The sequence below is a fragment of the Xiphophorus couchianus genome, chromosome 19, assembly GCF_001444195.1.
Source record: "Xiphophorus couchianus chromosome 19, X_couchianus-1.0, whole genome shotgun sequence".
NCBI lineage: Eukaryota > Metazoa > Chordata > Actinopteri > Cyprinodontiformes > Poeciliidae > Xiphophorus > Xiphophorus couchianus.
In genome coordinates this window covers 16,177,723-16,196,868 of record NC_040246.1, presented here as the reverse complement: position 1 = coordinate 16,196,868, position 19,146 = coordinate 16,177,723, and the positions used below count along the sequence as shown (strand labels likewise).

Below are 19,146 nucleotides of genomic sequence, written 5' to 3'. Positions count from 1 at the left end.
CTCGCACACAATCTGAAAAGATAATGAATTTAGCACAGTTGCTATTAATGTTAATAGTGTGGTGCCATATGGAATGAGAGTTTCAACTGTTTGGGTAATTCCTCTCTTTGGACAAGCTGTCAATAAAAAAGGCCTTGCATGTAGTGGATGCAAGGGGGGGAGGGATTTAATCCAGCAGACTCTAATGATTCCTCTGCGCCTTGAATTGGAGGCTACAGGCCTTGATGAATGTGTTTTATCTCTGCTATCAGAACTCCACGTTTGTGTCTATATTAGCCCTCTATTGAGCATTAATGCATATGATGTAGGAAATGAAAATAGAAGTCTTTATGACATGCTTTATTAACCTCCCCACCCATCTCTGCCTGACGTGCCTCTGCCGCCGCTGCAGCCCGGCGGATAACCAAGCGTGGATTAGCAGTGACATCACACTGAAGAGAGGGCTGAGCCACCACCGAACCCCCCGTCTGAGGAAGGGTGAGTGCTTTGGTTTCTGCGTGTCAGATCGATGTGAGCATTGCCTGTGTATGTGTATGTGTGTGTGTTGGAGGCTGATTAGACAGTGAGGGTGGCGGCGAGAGGAAGAGGAGGATTAGAGAGCCATCGGAGAGTTAGTTAGGTGCTGACACCACTCCACCTCATCGAGAGCTCAACATACTGGGGGATCAGACTCATTTATGGTGAGCCGGGATTATTATCAGTTCAATAGGCCAATTTCTTACGTATAGTCACCTCTTGACCTCTGAAATATGGGCGCTTGTGGGACACTTATGAGATTGAGTATCTCATTTCAGGTGTAGTGTCAAAGAAAATGAGTAACTGTAATAAGATGCAGCTTTAATAAAGTAAAAAAAGTGAGATTTTAAAAAGCTGCAATAAATGTATGGAGTTAAATTTAAATATATGTGATGTTTGTTTCTTAAGCAGTTTGTGGGTCAAGAAATGCTGTTGAATATGTAAAACTAATCAAAATGTTTCAGTGATACTGTGTTGGTCAGATGTTTGAATAGATTCCTCATATTCATGCATATATTGTATTCATTTTGGTTTATTAATGATAAATCTGAATTTTTGGTTTTTAGGCTGGACTTATATTTCAGAAACAACTTCAATGAATTTTTAAATACAAGAATTTTGTGAAAATGTTTGAATTTTTTTGTGAAATTTCCCAAATCCACACAGCATCTAAATTACCGGTGCAGGCTCAAATATATGCACACATCAACTCTAATAAATGGGCAAATGATCCTTTGCAAGTTATAGAGAAACTTGTTTTTGCTTCTGGGGCATTGGCAAGATGCTACCACTATCATACTTCCCAGTTAATATGATGTTCTTACGTTTTAAAGCCTCACAATAACTCCTTAAAACATGCTTTTTGCTATTGTGGCCAAATACATCAAATCTTTGCTTCATCATACTAATCCACATTAAATATTTGACTTGCCCTGCAAATAGTTATGCTTAAAGTTGTTAATTTTGGAACAGCCAGGCATCTCTAACTGTCTGCACCTTATCAGTTCATACTGCTAAGCTCACTTTACATCCCTGCTGAAGAAACCTTTTAGTTGTAGGTCTGTTTTACTGCCAGAGATACAAGTGCATTGCTCAAACTTGATTGAACAATGACAATAGGGGGGTACCTTCTAAAATTTCACCTCGAATCAACAGCTTGCTGGTTGAAAATTGGACACTTGGATAGTCTGACAAAAATGCCCAAACAGTATCAAAACTTGTTCTGAAAAAGCAGACTAACAACACCAACAATCAACTTGCTATAGGACTTGGAGCTTAATGTATGTATGAATAACAGGCTCTGTGTGCATAAGAATCCCACAATGAACACAAACATGCATACCAAATTCTGGTAGCTGTGTGTTGCATCCACAATTACTCTAAGATACTGATTAGGAGTGCAAATGGGAATTTAATATGCCTCTATGATAAACCTAAAGAGCACATGTGTGGAAATTAACCGTTTTTGAAAAATAAATACTTAATTTTTGGCTCAGACTAAGCGAAAATGTTTTGTAAAGATGCCTTTAAGTGTTGATTTAAAAATGCCAGATGTGTTTTTGAAACAGTTAAAACGATAAATGTAATTGGAACATTGCAAATGAGGCATCTTTCAATTATCTACTGCATTAAACACATGAAGAATTATTTTGCTTCTGGAGTCTCGTATAAAGGATGTGGAAAAAGTAAACATAAATAAACACAGAACATAAATTGACCGTTTTTCTCCATATGAGTGGAAGTAAAGTCAGTAACAGCTGCTATTTCTGTCTCTCGAGCCACACGCGATAGCATTATATCTCCAGATTTTCTGACTTTTCCTTTCATTACTTCCCGTTCGGTAATATCGCGTGATTTGCTAGACGGCGTGTGAAGCTCCCGGATGCTATGTCCAAGGCAACAAAAGCGCCTCAACTTACCTAATTATCATGCGTTTAAAACGAAAACCATTTATGTAGACAAAATCTAAACTTAGGTACACGTTGTCCGTGTGTGGTTGTGTAGTTAACAACAGGAAATAGCTCAGATTTCAGTCTAAAATGCTTGGCTCTAAATGTGGAGGCATGCTAAGTGTTACTGCTAGCTAAGCAACACACGGCTGACATCTTCCTGGATTTTACAGCGCATAAAAATGTTTGCGAAACAGAATGGTGGCTGGATACTGACCGGGACTACGGTCGCCTTCGTAACGGCAGTGTACATACCCTGTGTGCAGAGGACTGTACCCGGAGGAGACTCAGGTTGGTGCTACCGGGCTAACTCGTGCTGCTGAGGTCACGTGGCTTTGTTGTTGTTTTTCGGCGGCAGCCAATAGAGCTGCGCCTTGTTGAGATGGTGCTGTCCATGGTGCTGCAGGTACATTGATTCAAACAGTAGATCTGTCATGAAGATCTCTAAACTAAACTTGCTAATCTACAGTTATAAAGGAAAAGCCAAGCAACATTAAAACAATATAGATTATTGAAAGTTTCAGTTACGAAGTATGCTACTGTGGATAAAAACCTAAATAAAGCGTTAAAATTGTTTTATTTATGTCTATAATTAATTTGAAAAATTTAAGTGCTATTAGGTTAAAATACAATAAAATTCTCTTTCAGCATTTACAGCATTAGGTTATATTAAAAGGGTTGTATGTGAAATGTTTAAGAGTTGTATATCAAAGCAAACAATTTAATGTATACTTCAAAATATAAGGCAGCTGCACTGTTTAGAAAAGCTCACATTTTGTTTACATTGAAACTAAAAAATTGTGACTAAAAGGACAAAACAATTGCTGATAGTAAAACAATGTTAATAAGTTATAAAATGTTCATTCAACGGAAAATATTTAGTCAATATGTTGATATTTAGTGGTATACACAAAATAAAAGCCAAGTACATGGCTTGTAAAAGTCCTTTTATCCATCCAATAGATCAGGTTCATTATTGTAGAATATATTTTTTATCTTAAAAACAGATACAGAAATTTTTACTTATCTCTAAGTAAATTAAGCATTGTATTGTTGAACCTAATCTAGAACAGTAAGCATCGGCTGTATTATAAATACAACAAAAAAGTAGACCAGTGACATTATTTTTTATATATACTTTACATTAGCTACAGACGTTCTTGAAGCTGCGACCCATAACAGCAAATAAAATCTATATTTGTGTGGGTATGATGCAACCAGACTGGTGCAAAGACAAATGTGCTGCTGTTTTGGGACTCATTGTCCTGTTTTGACCATGTTTGGATCAAACTTCAGCTATCCTGATATTATGGGTTTATACTTTCTCTCAAACGTGATGCTGTGCATTTTGAGCAAACATGTAGTTTTGATTCAGATGCAGACCAGACATCATGTTGCCATATTGTTTTTAGAGGGAAGTGGCTTCCTCCCTTGATCTTTTATAAAAATCAGTTTTTTTTTTTGGATGAACTTCAGCATTTTACATGCTAACTGTGTAACACCAATTACATGGTAACTGGTGTTACACCTTGCTAATTGTGCAGCCTGACACTGAGTACTTGGTTTTCTGTGATTTCACTTTGGTTGGTGCAGAAATGTTGCTTCTCTTGGGTCATTCTAATGTCATTCCTCCTTTGCATTGTGTTGCTGCAGAAAGTGACTAAGGGTCAAATGTCCTGCTTTCCTTCAGGTGATCATTGTAATTAAGATGAATTAATTTACTGTATTTGACTAACTGCTAGTTTATGGTTTAAATCCAACAAAAGTAGCAAGGATGAAGTTAGTTTTTGCACTTGTGGTTAGATTTAAACCTTAAGGTGAGATCAGTTTTACCATGTCCTGATGTGTAAAATCCTAAAATTGAAAGATGATGTAGTTTCTATTTATTATCCCTATAACTAAATATTTCAGCTAAAACATGACACCTGTGACATCAACAGAGACACATTCTGTAATGGAAATATATTTATTTAATTTGCAACTCTGTTGCATCTCACTCAGGATGTTTTAAAGCTGAAGTCCAGCTTTTTTTGTCTACCATTCCTAAAATGCATTTTATTAGAGGTGATGCCTCATACAATTAATTCATTTAGGAGTGATAGCAAGGTTACAAACTTATAAATGTGGACTTGGAGGCGTGAAGGCTCTACTTGTTAGGTGTGCACTGCTCAGCTGCAGAAGGGAAAGCGTTTCTCGAGAATGAAAGGATAAGGAAAGCTCGACCACATAAAAAAGAGCTGAGGAGAGGAGCGGGCAATTGGAGCGCTGAGTAGCCCTGCTGGTTGTGCTGCTGTCTAGCAGGGTCTTTGAAAAAACGGCCAGCCCCTTCTCCACAGTGTTTAGGGACGGTGCAGGATGCCCGCTCTGATAGTGCCAGCTGAACACCCTTCCGAATTCTCCAGGTCTCCGTCTCTGTGTCCTAATCTCTTTAGGTGTGATGTGCCCTGGAGAGGCTTGAGCGCAGCCCCGTGGGTACGCTGTTGTCTAGGAATGTGAAGTGTGGAAATGATGGGGATTATGGGAAGACTGATGTGGGTGCCCATGCTCCACAATCACAAAGACTTTTGGCACCCGTGCTGCATCCCTGTAGACTCAATATTTTCCCTTTTTAGTACTGGGGCTGCAGAACCGCATCTCTGTGGCACTGAGATGAATGTTTTGGCTTAGTGCTAGTTTCTCTGCTGAATGGGGTAAAAGTGTGCCACTACTGCGGGAAAATGAGTGAAATTGAGAAACTGATGAAGGATGAGAAAGTGTGATGTGGAATGATGGCTGGTAGCTGGCGGCTGATGCCAGGTGAAACTGAGCTGTAAAAACATTTAAGCCGTGCAGGTGGAGGAGTTCTGACTTCATGGTCCATTAGACTGATAAGTGTTTGGGCTCCTCGTGTGGCAGAATTTTAGGCATCGTAATTCGCTGTATCGACAGGGTTGCAAAATAGCAACCAGTGCCATCTGAAATTCAGCCATTCTGCTCTAAAATGGAGGTCTGTTGTGGACGATGTTGTTGCTCTGCACATGTTTATTTGTGATATGTAAACACACTTGCCGCTGCTTGCATTTGAAATAACCATTTATGTTTTTATGGCGCTTTGGAAAAGTATTTCTACCCCTTGAACTTTTTCTCATTGTGTCAGGTTACAACTACAAACTTCAATGAGGTTTGGTATGATTTTAAATAATTGCAAAGTGAAAGGAATATTCTGGATGTTTGGAATATTTTTCATAAATAAAAATCATAAAAGGTGTTGATGACCTTTGTTTATGAGGTCAATAATGAGTAAAACCTTTGTTTCACTACAACTACAGGTGTAGATACCAGCTTTGGACATCTAGACACTGACATTTTTGGAGTGGCAAATAGCTGGAGATGAGTCTAAATCTGTGGTTTAGAGATTATACACAATTATTATCTTTTTCTTGTGAGGAAAATAATTGTTTTTGATTCTTTTTGTAATTAAAAAGGAAAAACTCAAATTAATATTTTTTCCAAATCTAAAAAACAGAAAGAATTTTGAAACCATGTTTTCCACTAATGTTTCGTAAAAACAATAATAAATTCTGTGTTTACATTTCAAAATATGAATGAATGCAAATATTTTACTGTTAAGCTGTAAAGTTGTGCACCTTGTTCTTGGGAAGTCTACCCTGGTGATGCATAATTTTCCTTTCCTAGAGCAGTATTTATTTTATGAGGTTCAGTTTGCAATGTTAGTTCCCTTCAATTCTTAACATCTTCCTTTCTGCTAAAGAAAATCATTCCTACAGCATGACACTGCCACCACCATGTTTTGTTAGTGGGTGGTTGATTCAGGAATTGCCAAAACAGCCTTTGTGATAAAAATTACTCCCAGGCAGACTTTATTTTCTAACTAGGTGACTTCTGACTGCTTATACATGCTGAATACATATGCATGCCACACTTTTCAATTTTTTATTTAACCCCTCCAAAAAAATAACATGTATAAACGTCCTTCCACCTCATTTACCTACTACTTAGTGCTGGTCTGTCACATAAATTTTCAATAATAATACATTGACGTTTGTGGTGTTACATTTCTCTGTTTTGGTAACTTTGAGAACTAGTTTGACTCCTAAATCTTGAGTAAACGTCACCTACATGCTTTCTAAATTTTATAGGAAACAAAACATCACTCTCACTGGATAAATGTGACGAGAAGAGGACTTTCCCTGGAGCACCAGTAGAGGGAGCCATCTTGATCCCCCAAGCATTTATCAATGTCATTTAATCTGAACCAAATTTCAATTTCCATGAGTGGGAGATGCAAACATTGGGTGAGAAATCAGTATAATTTGAAACGCTCTGGGTGTATTCTGGCACAAATGGGTTTGCGCCCAGATACATTAAAGCTGCCTCAAATAGCTTTTAGGGGTTTTCTTTTCACTTTGTGCGGCGCCTCACACAGAGCTTGTCAGAAAACTGCGCAGCCGGCTCTTTTTTTTTTTTAAGCTTACCTCATTCTGTGACTGTCACCGACGTAGCCTTTTCTGTTTGTGCCCAACGGACTAAAGGAGACACTAAGACACTGGGAGTGTGGGAGCGGCAGAGAGGCACATTGAACGGTGAAAGAAAGGAAGAAGGGAAGGGACCCTGATGCACGGGGAGGATGGAAGTGGAAGCATTATTCTCAGATCTGCATATGTGTCTTTGTGTGACAGGGCATTGGAGAGGGAGTCTCATGGTTTGCGCGTGTGTTTATATCTGCGTGTGTGTGTGTGTGTGTGTGTGTGTGCAGAAGAAGGGAGGGTGGCATCAAGGGAGACGCGCAAGATGAAGAGAATGAGCGTGCCGCTTAGGAAATGTCACACTGGGAAGATTTGCAGGTTTTGATCCTGGCAAATTAATGCAAAACCCCAGTGCAAGTATTTGATTTGGGAAAACTTTGGGAGCAGACTTGTCTCTTAATAATAATTATTGGGTTTACATTAATTTCCTTCCCTTCTTCCTTCCACAGGAGAGTTGATCACCACCGCATGTGAGCTGGGGGTAAGTATTAGCCGTATTGTTTAATCAATTCACTCATTAACTCTTATAAGCATTAGGGAAGTTTAATTAAGCATGGGCAGAAAGCAGATTAATTTACTTTCAGTCCACAGGTTTTTCCCCCTGCTTTTCTATACACTTATTTTACTAAGTTGCAAGTAGAGAATGCTATAATTTGCAACCCGTTTTTCAAATCCAATTAAAGTCAATGGTAAGGCGATGGCTTTTGTAGGCTTTGCCTTATGTACGGTATAAGGCTTATTATATCCACCCCTCTTTTTTGTGTGTGTGTGTAAGCCGCAAAGAATGAACTAAATCGGGTTAACAGTTATAATAAGTTTTATTATTTAATAAAGTTTATTACGCCGCTGTGATCCTTTTAGGGAGGCTGTGTCGGTGTCACTATGCCAGTAATCCTGTGGTTAGTGCTGCAGTCCGTGTGGCCTGCCTGTCTGCCGTTCAGGCCTCCCCAGGGCCTCGCAGGCTGTCCCTTTGCCCCAAGCTGCCGGAGCCCTCTCTCATGGTCCCCAGAGCTGCAGAGATCTGCTTCCATTTGCTCCAACAGTGGCCTTTAGCTGCACGTCTCTACACTTAGATCAGTTGTTTAGCTCTTCTTTCATCCTTCAAACAATCCCCCATTATGCCTTCTTTTATTTCTTTAGCTGCATCTTCAAGTCTGTGCCATCTTTTTATGTTCACTCAGATTTTTTCCATTTTTCACAGCTGAAATTACCCACCAAGACTTCTCCTTGTTTGAGGTGACTGTGGCAGCAGTCACTTTTTCACCTTTCAGCTCTGTGCTCATTTGTGAGGAGCTGTCCTTTCTCCCTGCCTGCACGGCTTGTGTTATCAGTGCCAGGGAATGAGCCTGTGTTTAATGACTGAGCCTTTATCTGGGTGGAGGAGACTTAGCGGCTAATTGCTGTGATTGCCGAGATCCCCCAGGCGAGAGCGACTGCGGCTCTTAGGTGGCTCGGGGGCTGAGGCTGTTGAGCACCACGTGCTTCATCACGGCCCAGGGGAGCTGTGTTGTCCTTGGGAAGAGGCCAGAAGAAGCAGGAGGAGATGTGCGCTGTAGTAGTAAAGTCAGCAGCCGTCATACCAAGCTAGTTTTTCTTCATTTCTGTTGTATATGACTGCATTATCTATAAAGGATTGCTAGTTCAACATACAGTGCCTTATAACGTATTCATACCCCTTGAACTTCTTGACATTTTGTCACGTTAAACCACAATAGATGTGATAGACCACATGTGTCAAACTCAAGGTCTGTGGGCCAAATCTGGCCTTCTATAACTGGAATTGTTCTTTCTGGAAAATTGTCTTCTTTTCTACTCAAGCTAATCTGACTGAGCTTGAGCTGTTTTGATGAAAGATTTTGTCATTTCGTTCTCAGGTGGCTCATCCTCCAGGATATCCAGTCTTCACGCTCTTGGCCCGTTTGTCTATGTATCTGCTGCCCTGGTTGTCTCCAGCTCACAGTGTCAACCTTATGTGCAGCCTTCTAGGAGCTGCAGCTTGTGGTTGTTTCACTCTGACAGTCTGCAGGTATGAAAATACATCCTTAACTGCTCTATGGTTTTTTCATCACTGTACATTGATTTTAGTTTGGTTTTTTTTTAACCTCAGAGTAAATGTATTCCTTGTCTTTTTGAGTAAATTTTACAATTTCTGAATATTTTTGGAGTTCTTCCTTTAAAGAGAAGGTATCTTGCATTCTACATATTTACAAATCTAAGTTTTACTTCATATCACAATATCTATTCTTTCTAAATGACATCTGTACAATTGACTTATTATTATGCAGTTTCCTATAAGACATCCATAGAACTAGATTCATCTTTAGCAAAACAAACAAAAGCAACATCTTTTCCTGTTCAATATAGTCAATTATAGAAATACAAACATCTCATCCATCCAATCATGTTTAATCTGCAGTCCTGCTAACGCATCCCTTAACAGTATGCCAGCAGATCCTCAGTGGATTTTGTTGTGGACCTTGTCGAACACATGCAAAACAGCCTCTCCACAGCATGATGCTGCCACCACTCTGTTTTCTGTTGGGAATGGTGTGTGTGGAGAGATGTACATTATTGCTTTTCCAAAAGTCTAACTCAGATCTCATTTGAGCAGAGCACCTTCTTCCACATGTTTGGTTTAAATGAAGCTTTTTATAGTTTTCTTTATACAGTGGTATTTTATCACTAATGTTTGTTGTCCTGATCATTATTTTTTTTCTGTGTGGTGATTTGTATTTCAGTTTATAATCATTATTTACTTAAGTGGGTTGTCTTTTCTGAGAAACAAATTTGGTTTTTGATTTTGTTGACTAATTTGGTGACTTTTGAGGCTGATTTCATTTTGGGTTGTTATATTAAAGGAAGCTTAATACAAATGTCACATTTTTCACATTTTTATTTGAGAAGATACAAAAAAGTTTCCTGAATCTTTTTTCAAAGCGTTGTAAAGTACACTTTAGCCAGTTCTGAACGGAAGCGTCATCTCAACATTTCTCTGCTTACGTTTGATGCCGTCTGTAACATGGAGCAGTATTTTTAGGTCCTGACTGACATGCAGTGGCGTCCCTGATCCTCTGTTCAGTATTCAGCAGCAGAACCCAGCCGCCCTCTTTCCTCCCACCGCCCTTCCCTGCCTGTTTACCCATCAACCACCCGTCGTGATGGTGCGTGTGTGTGTATGTATATCACAATTATGGTGCCCTGCAGCCCCGCCCTCCCCTGACGTCCCATGTTCCCCTGCCCCAGCGCTGCCCAGCATGCTCCCAATCCTGACATGGCACGATTTCTAATCTCCACCTTCTTGCCTCCAGTGTCTGAGGGGAGCAGGATCACTAACCGTGCTCCTCCCTCTCGCCTCTGTTCAGCCACCTCTCCCCTCACTCAACCATGAAGACAGGTTACAGTCTCTGCATTGTCATCTACCCACCATGCAGCTTCGCCTGCATGCTGACTCCATCATGTAAGGAGCATCTGATGCATTTGTTTGTTGTGCATCTTTTTTCCTCCTTGTGGTTGGCCTTACATCACCCTTATGCTCATCACAGTCATTTTCCACATTGCATTGTTGGTGGTGGCTCAGTGTGACCATTTTACTTTTTTGTCCCAGTTGATGCAAACCGAAACATTTCCAGTCTTCCACGTCTAATTTGCTTCTTTCGTGATGGGAGCATGATGTAACTTCTGCGAGTGTGCAGCAGGAGGGCAAACGAAGATGAAATTGTGACAGTGCCAGATGTGTGGTGCTTTGCCTATAAGTGTGTTTGTCAGCAAAAAGCAAGGCTATGACATAAAATAGGGAGCCTTTCAGTTCAGACTGCACCAGCAATCTTCTATTTACTTTAAAAGAAGAACAATGCATTCTGACCACTTTTATTGCAATTTTATTTTGGACTGAAACAATTAATTGATTATTAAAACAATCATCTGCTAATTTAGTACTTGATTAATTTTTAACGGTAGTATACAGACTCAAAAAAGGTCATTTGCTGAATAAAAACATGTTTAGAACAGTAAGTAGGCCAAAACTGTAGAAAAGAAACCTTTTGCATGTATTTACAATAAATATATTTACAATATATTTATTACATATTTATAATATAATATTGTAAATACAGAGAAAACATATTTTCTCTGTAAATATGTTTTATTCAAAACTTCACAGATAGCATAGCATTAGCTTAACTTGGTCATTGCATTTTAGGTAATAAAAAATATTTTTTCTTATTTAAAAAGAAATTTAATTGGTTTATTTGCATCTTTTAATGTATTTTTGAAAAATCTGAAAGAAATTTAATTGGTTTATTTGCATCTTTTAATGTATTTTTGAAAAATCTGTGGAATGTAACAATTTTATATTTGATTAATTGTCAGAATAATCAATAGAATACCGTAATTGACTCCAAAAAATTCATTTATTGCAATATTGCAGCGAGTTGGAGTACTGTTTTTTTTTTTTTGATTATTCCATTGGCAGAAAACATGCCAGGGTGATGTTTAGCTTTCTGTATGTAGCCTTATTGTAATCTCTGAGGCTTTAGATTCAGTTATGGATTATACTCCAATAAATGGTCATTATGAGAAGCTAAAACCATACCCTCCACTCAACCCGGTTCAGTGGAATAGAGAAGACGTGAGCCAGAGCAAAGTCTCATCACATAAGCTGAAGTGAGAATGTATAATCTATGCTTTCAATTTGGAAAAATAAGCTTTAAAAAGCTTTAGTTATTATCTGCCCAGGACCTACTTTAGGTTGGGCTATGATTCTGTGGAACATTTTGTGTAGCAAGGGAGTTATTGACAGGTCCAGAAGAATGGTCAAATGCACTTTTGCAGAAAACCAGTTACTTTTAGAGTTCCTTTGCTGTCCTTTGCTGTCTGGAAAACTGCAGGCTTTATTTAAGTATTAAGAAGGAGCTACAACCTAACAACCAGCTGTAATAAATTCTTACATTTATACTTTCAAAATGGACTGACGCGACTGAGAACTCTGGAAATTTGAGTCTGGAAAACTAACTAGTTTTGACATGATGGACCCCTGTATTCTGGATGAATCCAGAATTTTAAAATTGGTTCAGTTTCTGTCAGTAAACTCTGCTTTGACCTTTTCTTCATTAGAAAAATGACCAGCTGATCATTCTTTGACAAATTCTCTGAGTCTTTTCCCTCAGTAATTAGATTCAGAAACATTATTTTTGTCTCTTTCTATTACATTTTATGCAGTTTTTCTTCAGCTCAGAAATATACCCAACCTCAATCAAACGATTGTGTCGTGTGATTATGTTCAGATGGGAAGAAATATTGAAATTAATGTGGGTACTTGTTGGCAGTTTCCATCAAATGATAAATTTGTAAGACCTTGAAATTTGTCTGGAATACACCCAACATGGCAAGCCTTTGATGTATCAGTTTAAATTAGTTGGCCAGATTGCCGTGGTTAATGTGGAGGGAATGTAAGTTGATAGGCTCGGAAGCCAATTCTCTCTCTTGCATAAGTTTAAATGCAGCATTTTAGCCTTCCTTTGATTTGTCAATTACAGCCCTCTTGGCTCGATCATGCGGTTTGATTACCAAATTGCATGTCTTTTTATGTTTTCACACCGCGGCCTGACAAGCCTTTGAGGATGCCGGACGTAATGATAATCACCATTGATTGCACTCAGAGTTTTCACGGAGGAAATGTTGGGTGAAGTGCCACAGGTCTCAGCCGTGAGTTTGTGGAGGAATGCACCCTTCGTAGCGGGATAATCCAGACAGCTCCATATTACGCACTCTCTTTCATTTCACAGTTTATCTGCCAAAGCTGCTCTGAATCTCTGCTACCTGAGAGGAATCTCTTTCCGTTCCTGAGCTTATCCTGAGAAACCCGGAGCGGGTGCGTTAAGAGCTGACAGCACATCATATCGGGAAATAAAAATACAAAAAAAAAAAACACTCAGTCATCAGCACATTTGGTTTGATCACTTGATTACATAACAGACCTGCGGAAGCAAACACGTCTGACCTCTCTTTCCCTCCAGAGAGAGCCCATGTGGCACAGCTGATGCCTCAGTGGACAGGAGAATGGGTTTTCAGCCATCTCGTGCTCCTTATAAGGACCTTCACCATATGGTCAGGATGGCACGTTTTCTCCTCGCTCAGGTGGGCTGTTTTTCCACAGGAGTAAGGTGTATCGTGTTGGTGAGAACAGCTGAATAGGTTTGTTTTGTTAGATGCCTTTCTCACCTCTCCCTGCAGGTGACCAGGCTGCCCCTCCTTCTCACATCTGCTGCGCTCGGATGAAATCTTTATCCCAAGCAGACATAAGAAAATGAGTTTTTCTAAAGATGCACTGAGAGATAAAGGCCGATTTCCAGTTACTGGTTTTGTAAAATCCACATCTGACATGGATTTTAGGTAGTTCCTTTTTAAAAACTATTAAAGGTAACCTATGATGCTTCCCTGAACGGGTTAGAAGAGGTCAATGGGCTAAACCAAACATGTTAATGACATTTTATGTACAAAGTCATTCTTGATGATGAGATTTTACTGTTATTTTGAGCTCTTTTCAGAATGAGTTGTTTTAGGGCCTTTTGTCACTTTTAATCCAAATAAGTGGCTTCTGCCTTAAGTCAACATTTACACTCGCATGTGAAAATGGCTGCAAACAGATGCTCAATAATACAACAGTACATCTTTGAAAAGCAGAAGTAGAGCTTCCTGCACAACCAACAAGAATTCAGCAAGTTGTTTCTGAATAGTAACTCAACAATAAAACACTTGTCTTTTCCAGCAGCCATTGTACAGCACATACAGCAATAAAACCATCTGACCAAAAGTGCTGGAGCTCAGCTGGGGTTGCTAGGTAACTGCTCAGTGACCATCGTATGTGACAAATTTTTTCCAATCTATTATTCTATGTTAATTAAATTAATTTGTCACATCACACCACATATTAAAACCTCAATAACATATATTTATGCAAACATTTTTTAAAATCTTTTTGTATAAATTGAAGTGTCAAAAATACAATTATTGGTTTATAGTAATATAAAAAATATCTTCCAAAACGACTCAGGAGTTAAAATCTACAAATACAGGACAGTTTCCTTTCTAGAAGCTTCTTGCAGCTTTTGTGCTTTCTTCCTATACTGGAAATAGCTAAACGTTTTTGTTTTAGAGGGAACAACTTTTACACAAAAAAGTTGTTTCCTCAGTAACAACTTCTACACAAAAGAGCGCTGTGGAACCTGTTCATATGGTACATTCACTGTCTGAAATAAAGCCTGGATCTTTAGCTTTCAACCAGGTGATCGCTGATCTGGGTCGGCGGAGCACAACCCCTGCTGATTCCAGTCACTGTGCATTTCCAGAGCCTCCCTGCCCCTCAAGCCCTCTGGACCCTTTTGTTTTCTTTCTGTTGTATCTCATGTGTCATATTGTAGTCCAACAGACCTCCTCTGCTCTCCCCATCCTCAGCATGACCAATGGTTCCCCCAGGACTTATCCTCTAATACAGTTAAACAGATGTCTAATGAAGATGTTATTTCCTCATTACTGGCTACGGCGTGAGGATAGAGCTGAGGGGTGGAGGAGAGGAGGGCTAGATAGGCAGCAGAATACAGTAGCGGTTTAATATTCCTTTCGCCCGTGGGCCTGAGATTGTGTCTGTCTCGGACGTCAATATTACATTCCTCGCCCACCACAGGCTGCCTTAATAAGGCACCAGGCACAGAGACAGATCAGACTCGGCAATTACAATTCACCCAGAATTAGTTAATGGAATCTATACAGCAACATTTATATATTGCTGGTGTGTGCCTAATGACTTTGTTGGAAAAAGCAGCAATAGAAATGGTATTCAGGGAATTGCATAAACAGGAGGGTTTCTCTAAATTGTTTTTTTTTTTTATTCCCATAATTTTTGTGTGTGGGGTGGAGATTAAGATGGCATTCTGGGAGAAATTGTCATGTCAGTGGCTGTATTGTTTGTGGAGAATTGTGGTGATTAATTTTACATGCACTTGTAGCTCAGGGGCGCTCTCCTGGAAGGAGCCTGGGACCCTCGTTTATCCTTCAGCCTTACATTTGCACACAGGATGGAAGAAGGAATGCAGGGATTGGCTCCAGAATCTATGATTGGTGAAAAATGTGTTAAAAAAACAGATTCTAGGAAAAATGTTTTGAATTGGCAAAAATATTTATATTGTTAGGTTAATTTTACATATTTATATATTCATGTTCAATATATTGTATTTAAGTACTGCAGAAAAAAATCCTTTGTTATTTCAGTAATATATCAGTGACCTGTTATCTATGAGGAAATATTTTAAATCTACATCAAAAGTCAGGGTTTAAGTTTAGTTAAATAACAGATCTGCAAACAACTTCTTGCTGTCCTAAAGGAACACACAGTAAGTATCAATGAGAGCAACAAAAATATGAGTAAAATAATATTATAATTAAATCATAGATACAAGGTGAAATTAAATTAAAGGCACATTACTATGGATAAATAAATATGCAAGTATAATATCAAGAACAGCTCATATCACCAGCCTTTGTAAAGTAGTTTTTTAAGGTAGGTGGACGACAAACCTATCAATGCCATCAAGAAAATAATCTGTTTTATTTTCATTGAGGTTCAGCATTTATATTTAGTCCCTGATTTAACAGCTTTGTACAATAGAGTGTCTTCTTATTTGTTTGCTATCCACTAAGCAATAAGAAGAGATATTGTACAATACATCATAAAGATTAACTCTTGAGACAGCATATACAAAAGAGAACAAAAGCTGGCCTAACATAGAACCTTGAGGAACCCCATAATGTAATTGAACTACTGTTGAAGAGTACTGATACAGGTGGCAATTAACCAGTTAGCAGTTAAAGGTAAACCTCTAAAAAACACTCTGTAAATACTCAGCTGCTGTTGAAACACGTTTCCCATCTAGAAGTATATATTGTGTTTTATGTCATCTCTCACTTGAGGTAGAGATAAATATTATGGTAAATGTTTACATTTTAAATTTCTAAAACCAAAAAGTAAATATAATAAAATTTAAAAAATGTGTGGACCATGTCTTTGAGTATAAGTTCCACTTTATTTATGTTTTTCTTCTGACAATAACTCAAATTGTTCAAAAGAAATAAATGAAAATAAATGAATTAAGAACTCACTATAGTTCTCCTTAAAAGAAGTATGAGTTCTTTTTAGAATACTCAATATATACAGTATGTAGCTACTCATTGTTAATAAGAGTGTATAATGGTGTTATATACATGTACCAGTTCATCATTCAATAATAACAAACTGACACTTTGCAGTATTTGATTTAGCCCAGCCTTTGATTTCCTGACATACATTATCATTTAAATGTTTGTCTATCTTGCTTGGCTTTGAAACTTCAAAGCAGTACATCACACACTTACCCTTCATATAATAGCTGCTAAGTACCCTGGCTGGGGTCCTGGCCAGAGGGGAGCCCCCGGGGTGTGTGAGCGAGGGCCAGCTGGAAACCTCGGCCTCAGCCTGAGCTGGCCACCTCCTCTCCGGGGCTTTCTACCCTCTTCAGGAATGTGTGATTCCTTTCCAGCGCTGCCACTACTCAGTTAGAGAGCAGCGCAGCTCTGATCCACAGTAGCACAGCTGTGGTATTGTCTGCTCCCCTGGGTGGTGTGCGACAGCGGCTTGCTTGGCTAGCTCCATTGTAAATCCTCATTCACTACAGAGTGCTGGTGTAGGCTTTTTGTGTGCTGTTATTTAGCCGACGATTGATGCTGGCGCCTGTCCGCCCGATGTTGTAGAACGGAGTGAGTAAACATGCAGGTTTCATTTGGTTCTTCAAGGTGATTATTCAGAGATTTTCTTGCATCCTTGAGGGGGAGAAAAAAGTCTATATTTTTTTGCGATCCTTTTGTTTCGTTTTAAGTGTAATTTACAACACTTCATTTTTTTTAATTGAATCCTTTCATTTAGGTTTTTTAAACTTAGCAAAATATCTAATTCTATTTTTGATGACAGTCAAATTTATCACTGAAAAATTTATGTATTTCAGTTTGGGAAGCCAGTTTTGTGATCTATAGATTCATTACACATAGTAATGAGTGTTCAAGTGTTGATGTTAATTTTGATGATCACAATGTATTGCTAATGAGAAAAAAAATCTCATAAATTTACAATATTACATAAGGCAAATAAAAAATATCTATAATTCAAAAATATGTTCTGGTCTCCTCAATCATGGAAAATACTGCTGGCTTGACAGAGGGTAAGTTACAAAAGGTAACTGCTGTTCTTACATTTCTAGAGCCAAGTATGTTGATGGAAAGTTTAGTGGAAGGAAATCCATGATAGAAAAAATTGCACCAGCAACAGAGATTGAGGCTCCCTCAAACTGGCTGCTTATAACCTTGCTATCTAGTTAGCTTTTTTTTTTTTTTTTAAATTTTTGCATCTATGTTGGGTAGGTTTAAATTTATTGACTGTCTGCTGGACAACATTTGTCTTCTCCACTGGCTTACTTCTTGCCAACCTATACAATGTTATGTGCATTCTGTGCAAAAAAAGCTGGGCACTACTACAATGTAAAATATGCAATTTTCTCTTGTACATTTCAGTCGTGAAACAGGTGTTAAATGTTTTTCATTTTAGTCTTTAAAAGGTCTTTAAAAGCCTTAAATATGAGTTGATGAAACCTGCAGAAACCCTGTTTTTTTGTCTTGGTTTTATGCAATATTCACATCAAAATAACAGAAATAAACACTTAAAATATATCTCTCATTAGGCTTTGAATTTATTTGCTGTATGAGTTTCTCTTTTGAATTAAATTACTTTACATAAAAGAATGTTTTGGTGATATTTGGTTTTATTAAGATTTTCCTGTATCCGGTGTTCAGTTAATTACCCAAATGATGTAGACATTTTATAGTGGGCCGGCGCAGCTGATAGAATAGTCTCATTGTTGACTGTTGTCACTTTCCTGCTGAGTCTCAACCAGCCCATTGTCACCGAGCAGCAGCCTGCTCTGCAGCGACTGCTGATAACAGGGAACACGGCCATGCTCATGTCAGGATGTGTCCTGTTCATACCCAGAAGACCCGGGAGGACCCAGCCTGCAGGAGTGAGCTGTGGAAATGCCCAGGAGGCTGACTGGGATCCAGGTGGTCCTGCTCACACAGACGGGTCATTTACAAGCTGCTCTGTACTCACATCACTGCACTCCTAATGACTGACAAGATCCACCAGAGAGATTTGTTGGGCATTTAAGAGAAGAAAGAAGGTGAAAACAGGACTGAGTGTGATGGAAAATGTGGCCATCAGACGAACTTCAGAAGCAGGGGCAGACTTTGTTTCATAGCCACATTGCTGGACCCCCCATGACTACCCAGCACCCTGTGCTATACCCCTAAACCAGCCCCCACCCCCACTAAGTCCATGAGCTGTGGGTTAATTGTCATGCAGTGAGGTAAAATTATGGGTGCGGGAGGTCTCTGCACCTCAACAAAAGTCCCCGTCTGCTCCCCTCCCTCGCGCTGCCACCCTTCTTCATCCTTCCTGCAAGTTACAACTAATTCCTGGAGCGGTGCAGCGAGAAAGACGCTGCTATCTCTTATTAAGACCCACGACTCGACACCCCATCCCCCCTTTTAAGTGCACACACTCTCACATATACTGTACAGTCTCATTCAGAGAACACAGAGGGAAAATAGTAGAGGGTGGGTGAGAAAATGGGAAGTAGTCAGCAAGCTGGAGTTTTTTTCCCTACCCTTCTCTCGCTCTCCCTTTCCTTTTTTCCCTGATTTGCCGTGCTTTCCTCAGAAAGCTCCATTGTTCCCCTAGCCTAAGTCTCATCAGGCCTTTTGTGACTGACTATCACAGCGGCAGGCAGAGAGCTGGAAATGTATAAATGGTATCATGCCTTGTGATTAATGGCGGTGCTTATGAGTCAGGTCTGATAACGGGCCTGCTCTCTACTCAATTTCAGATACCGTTAATGGAATCTGTCTTCTGCGATTGTAATGTGAGAGCGCCTAATTTGCTATGGAGCTTGAAGCTGTCACCGGCAAGGGATTGTGGGGTCATAAGGGACCTGGCAGCCGTTTGGCCTGCAGCTTGTATCTGCGGTGCTGAATAGAGCAGCTCTCTGCCTGTCAGTTAGCTGATAGGCTGATGAGGACTC

At 39.3% G+C, this 19,146-nt stretch overlaps 1 protein-coding gene across 6 annotated transcripts in view; it reads left to right on the top strand.

The window, feature by feature from the left end:
* The first annotated feature begins 2,360 nt into the window (after window positions 1–2,360).
* tmem260 (transmembrane protein 260) overlaps window positions 2,361–19,146 on the top strand; it is a 30,959-nt gene continuing 14,173 nt past the window's right edge. For 3 of the 6 annotated variants that reach the window (XR_003593395.1, XM_028001114.1, XM_028001112.1), the window contains exons 1-3: window positions 2,361–2,756; window positions 7,441–7,472; window positions 8,866–9,017. Coding sequence is in view for 5 of the 6 variants with exons in the window: in XM_028001114.1 (XP_027856915.1) it covers window positions 2,648–2,756; window positions 7,441–7,472; window positions 8,866–9,017 (293 nt within the window). In the remaining variant the exon portion in view is untranslated. Of the gene's footprint in view, window positions 2,757–7,440; window positions 7,473–8,865; window positions 9,018–12,774; window positions 12,861–13,005; window positions 13,127–17,886; window positions 18,150–19,146 lie in introns of those variants that run through there. The other 3 variants (XM_028001116.1, XM_028001117.1, XM_028001115.1) reach the window with 3 other exon arrangements.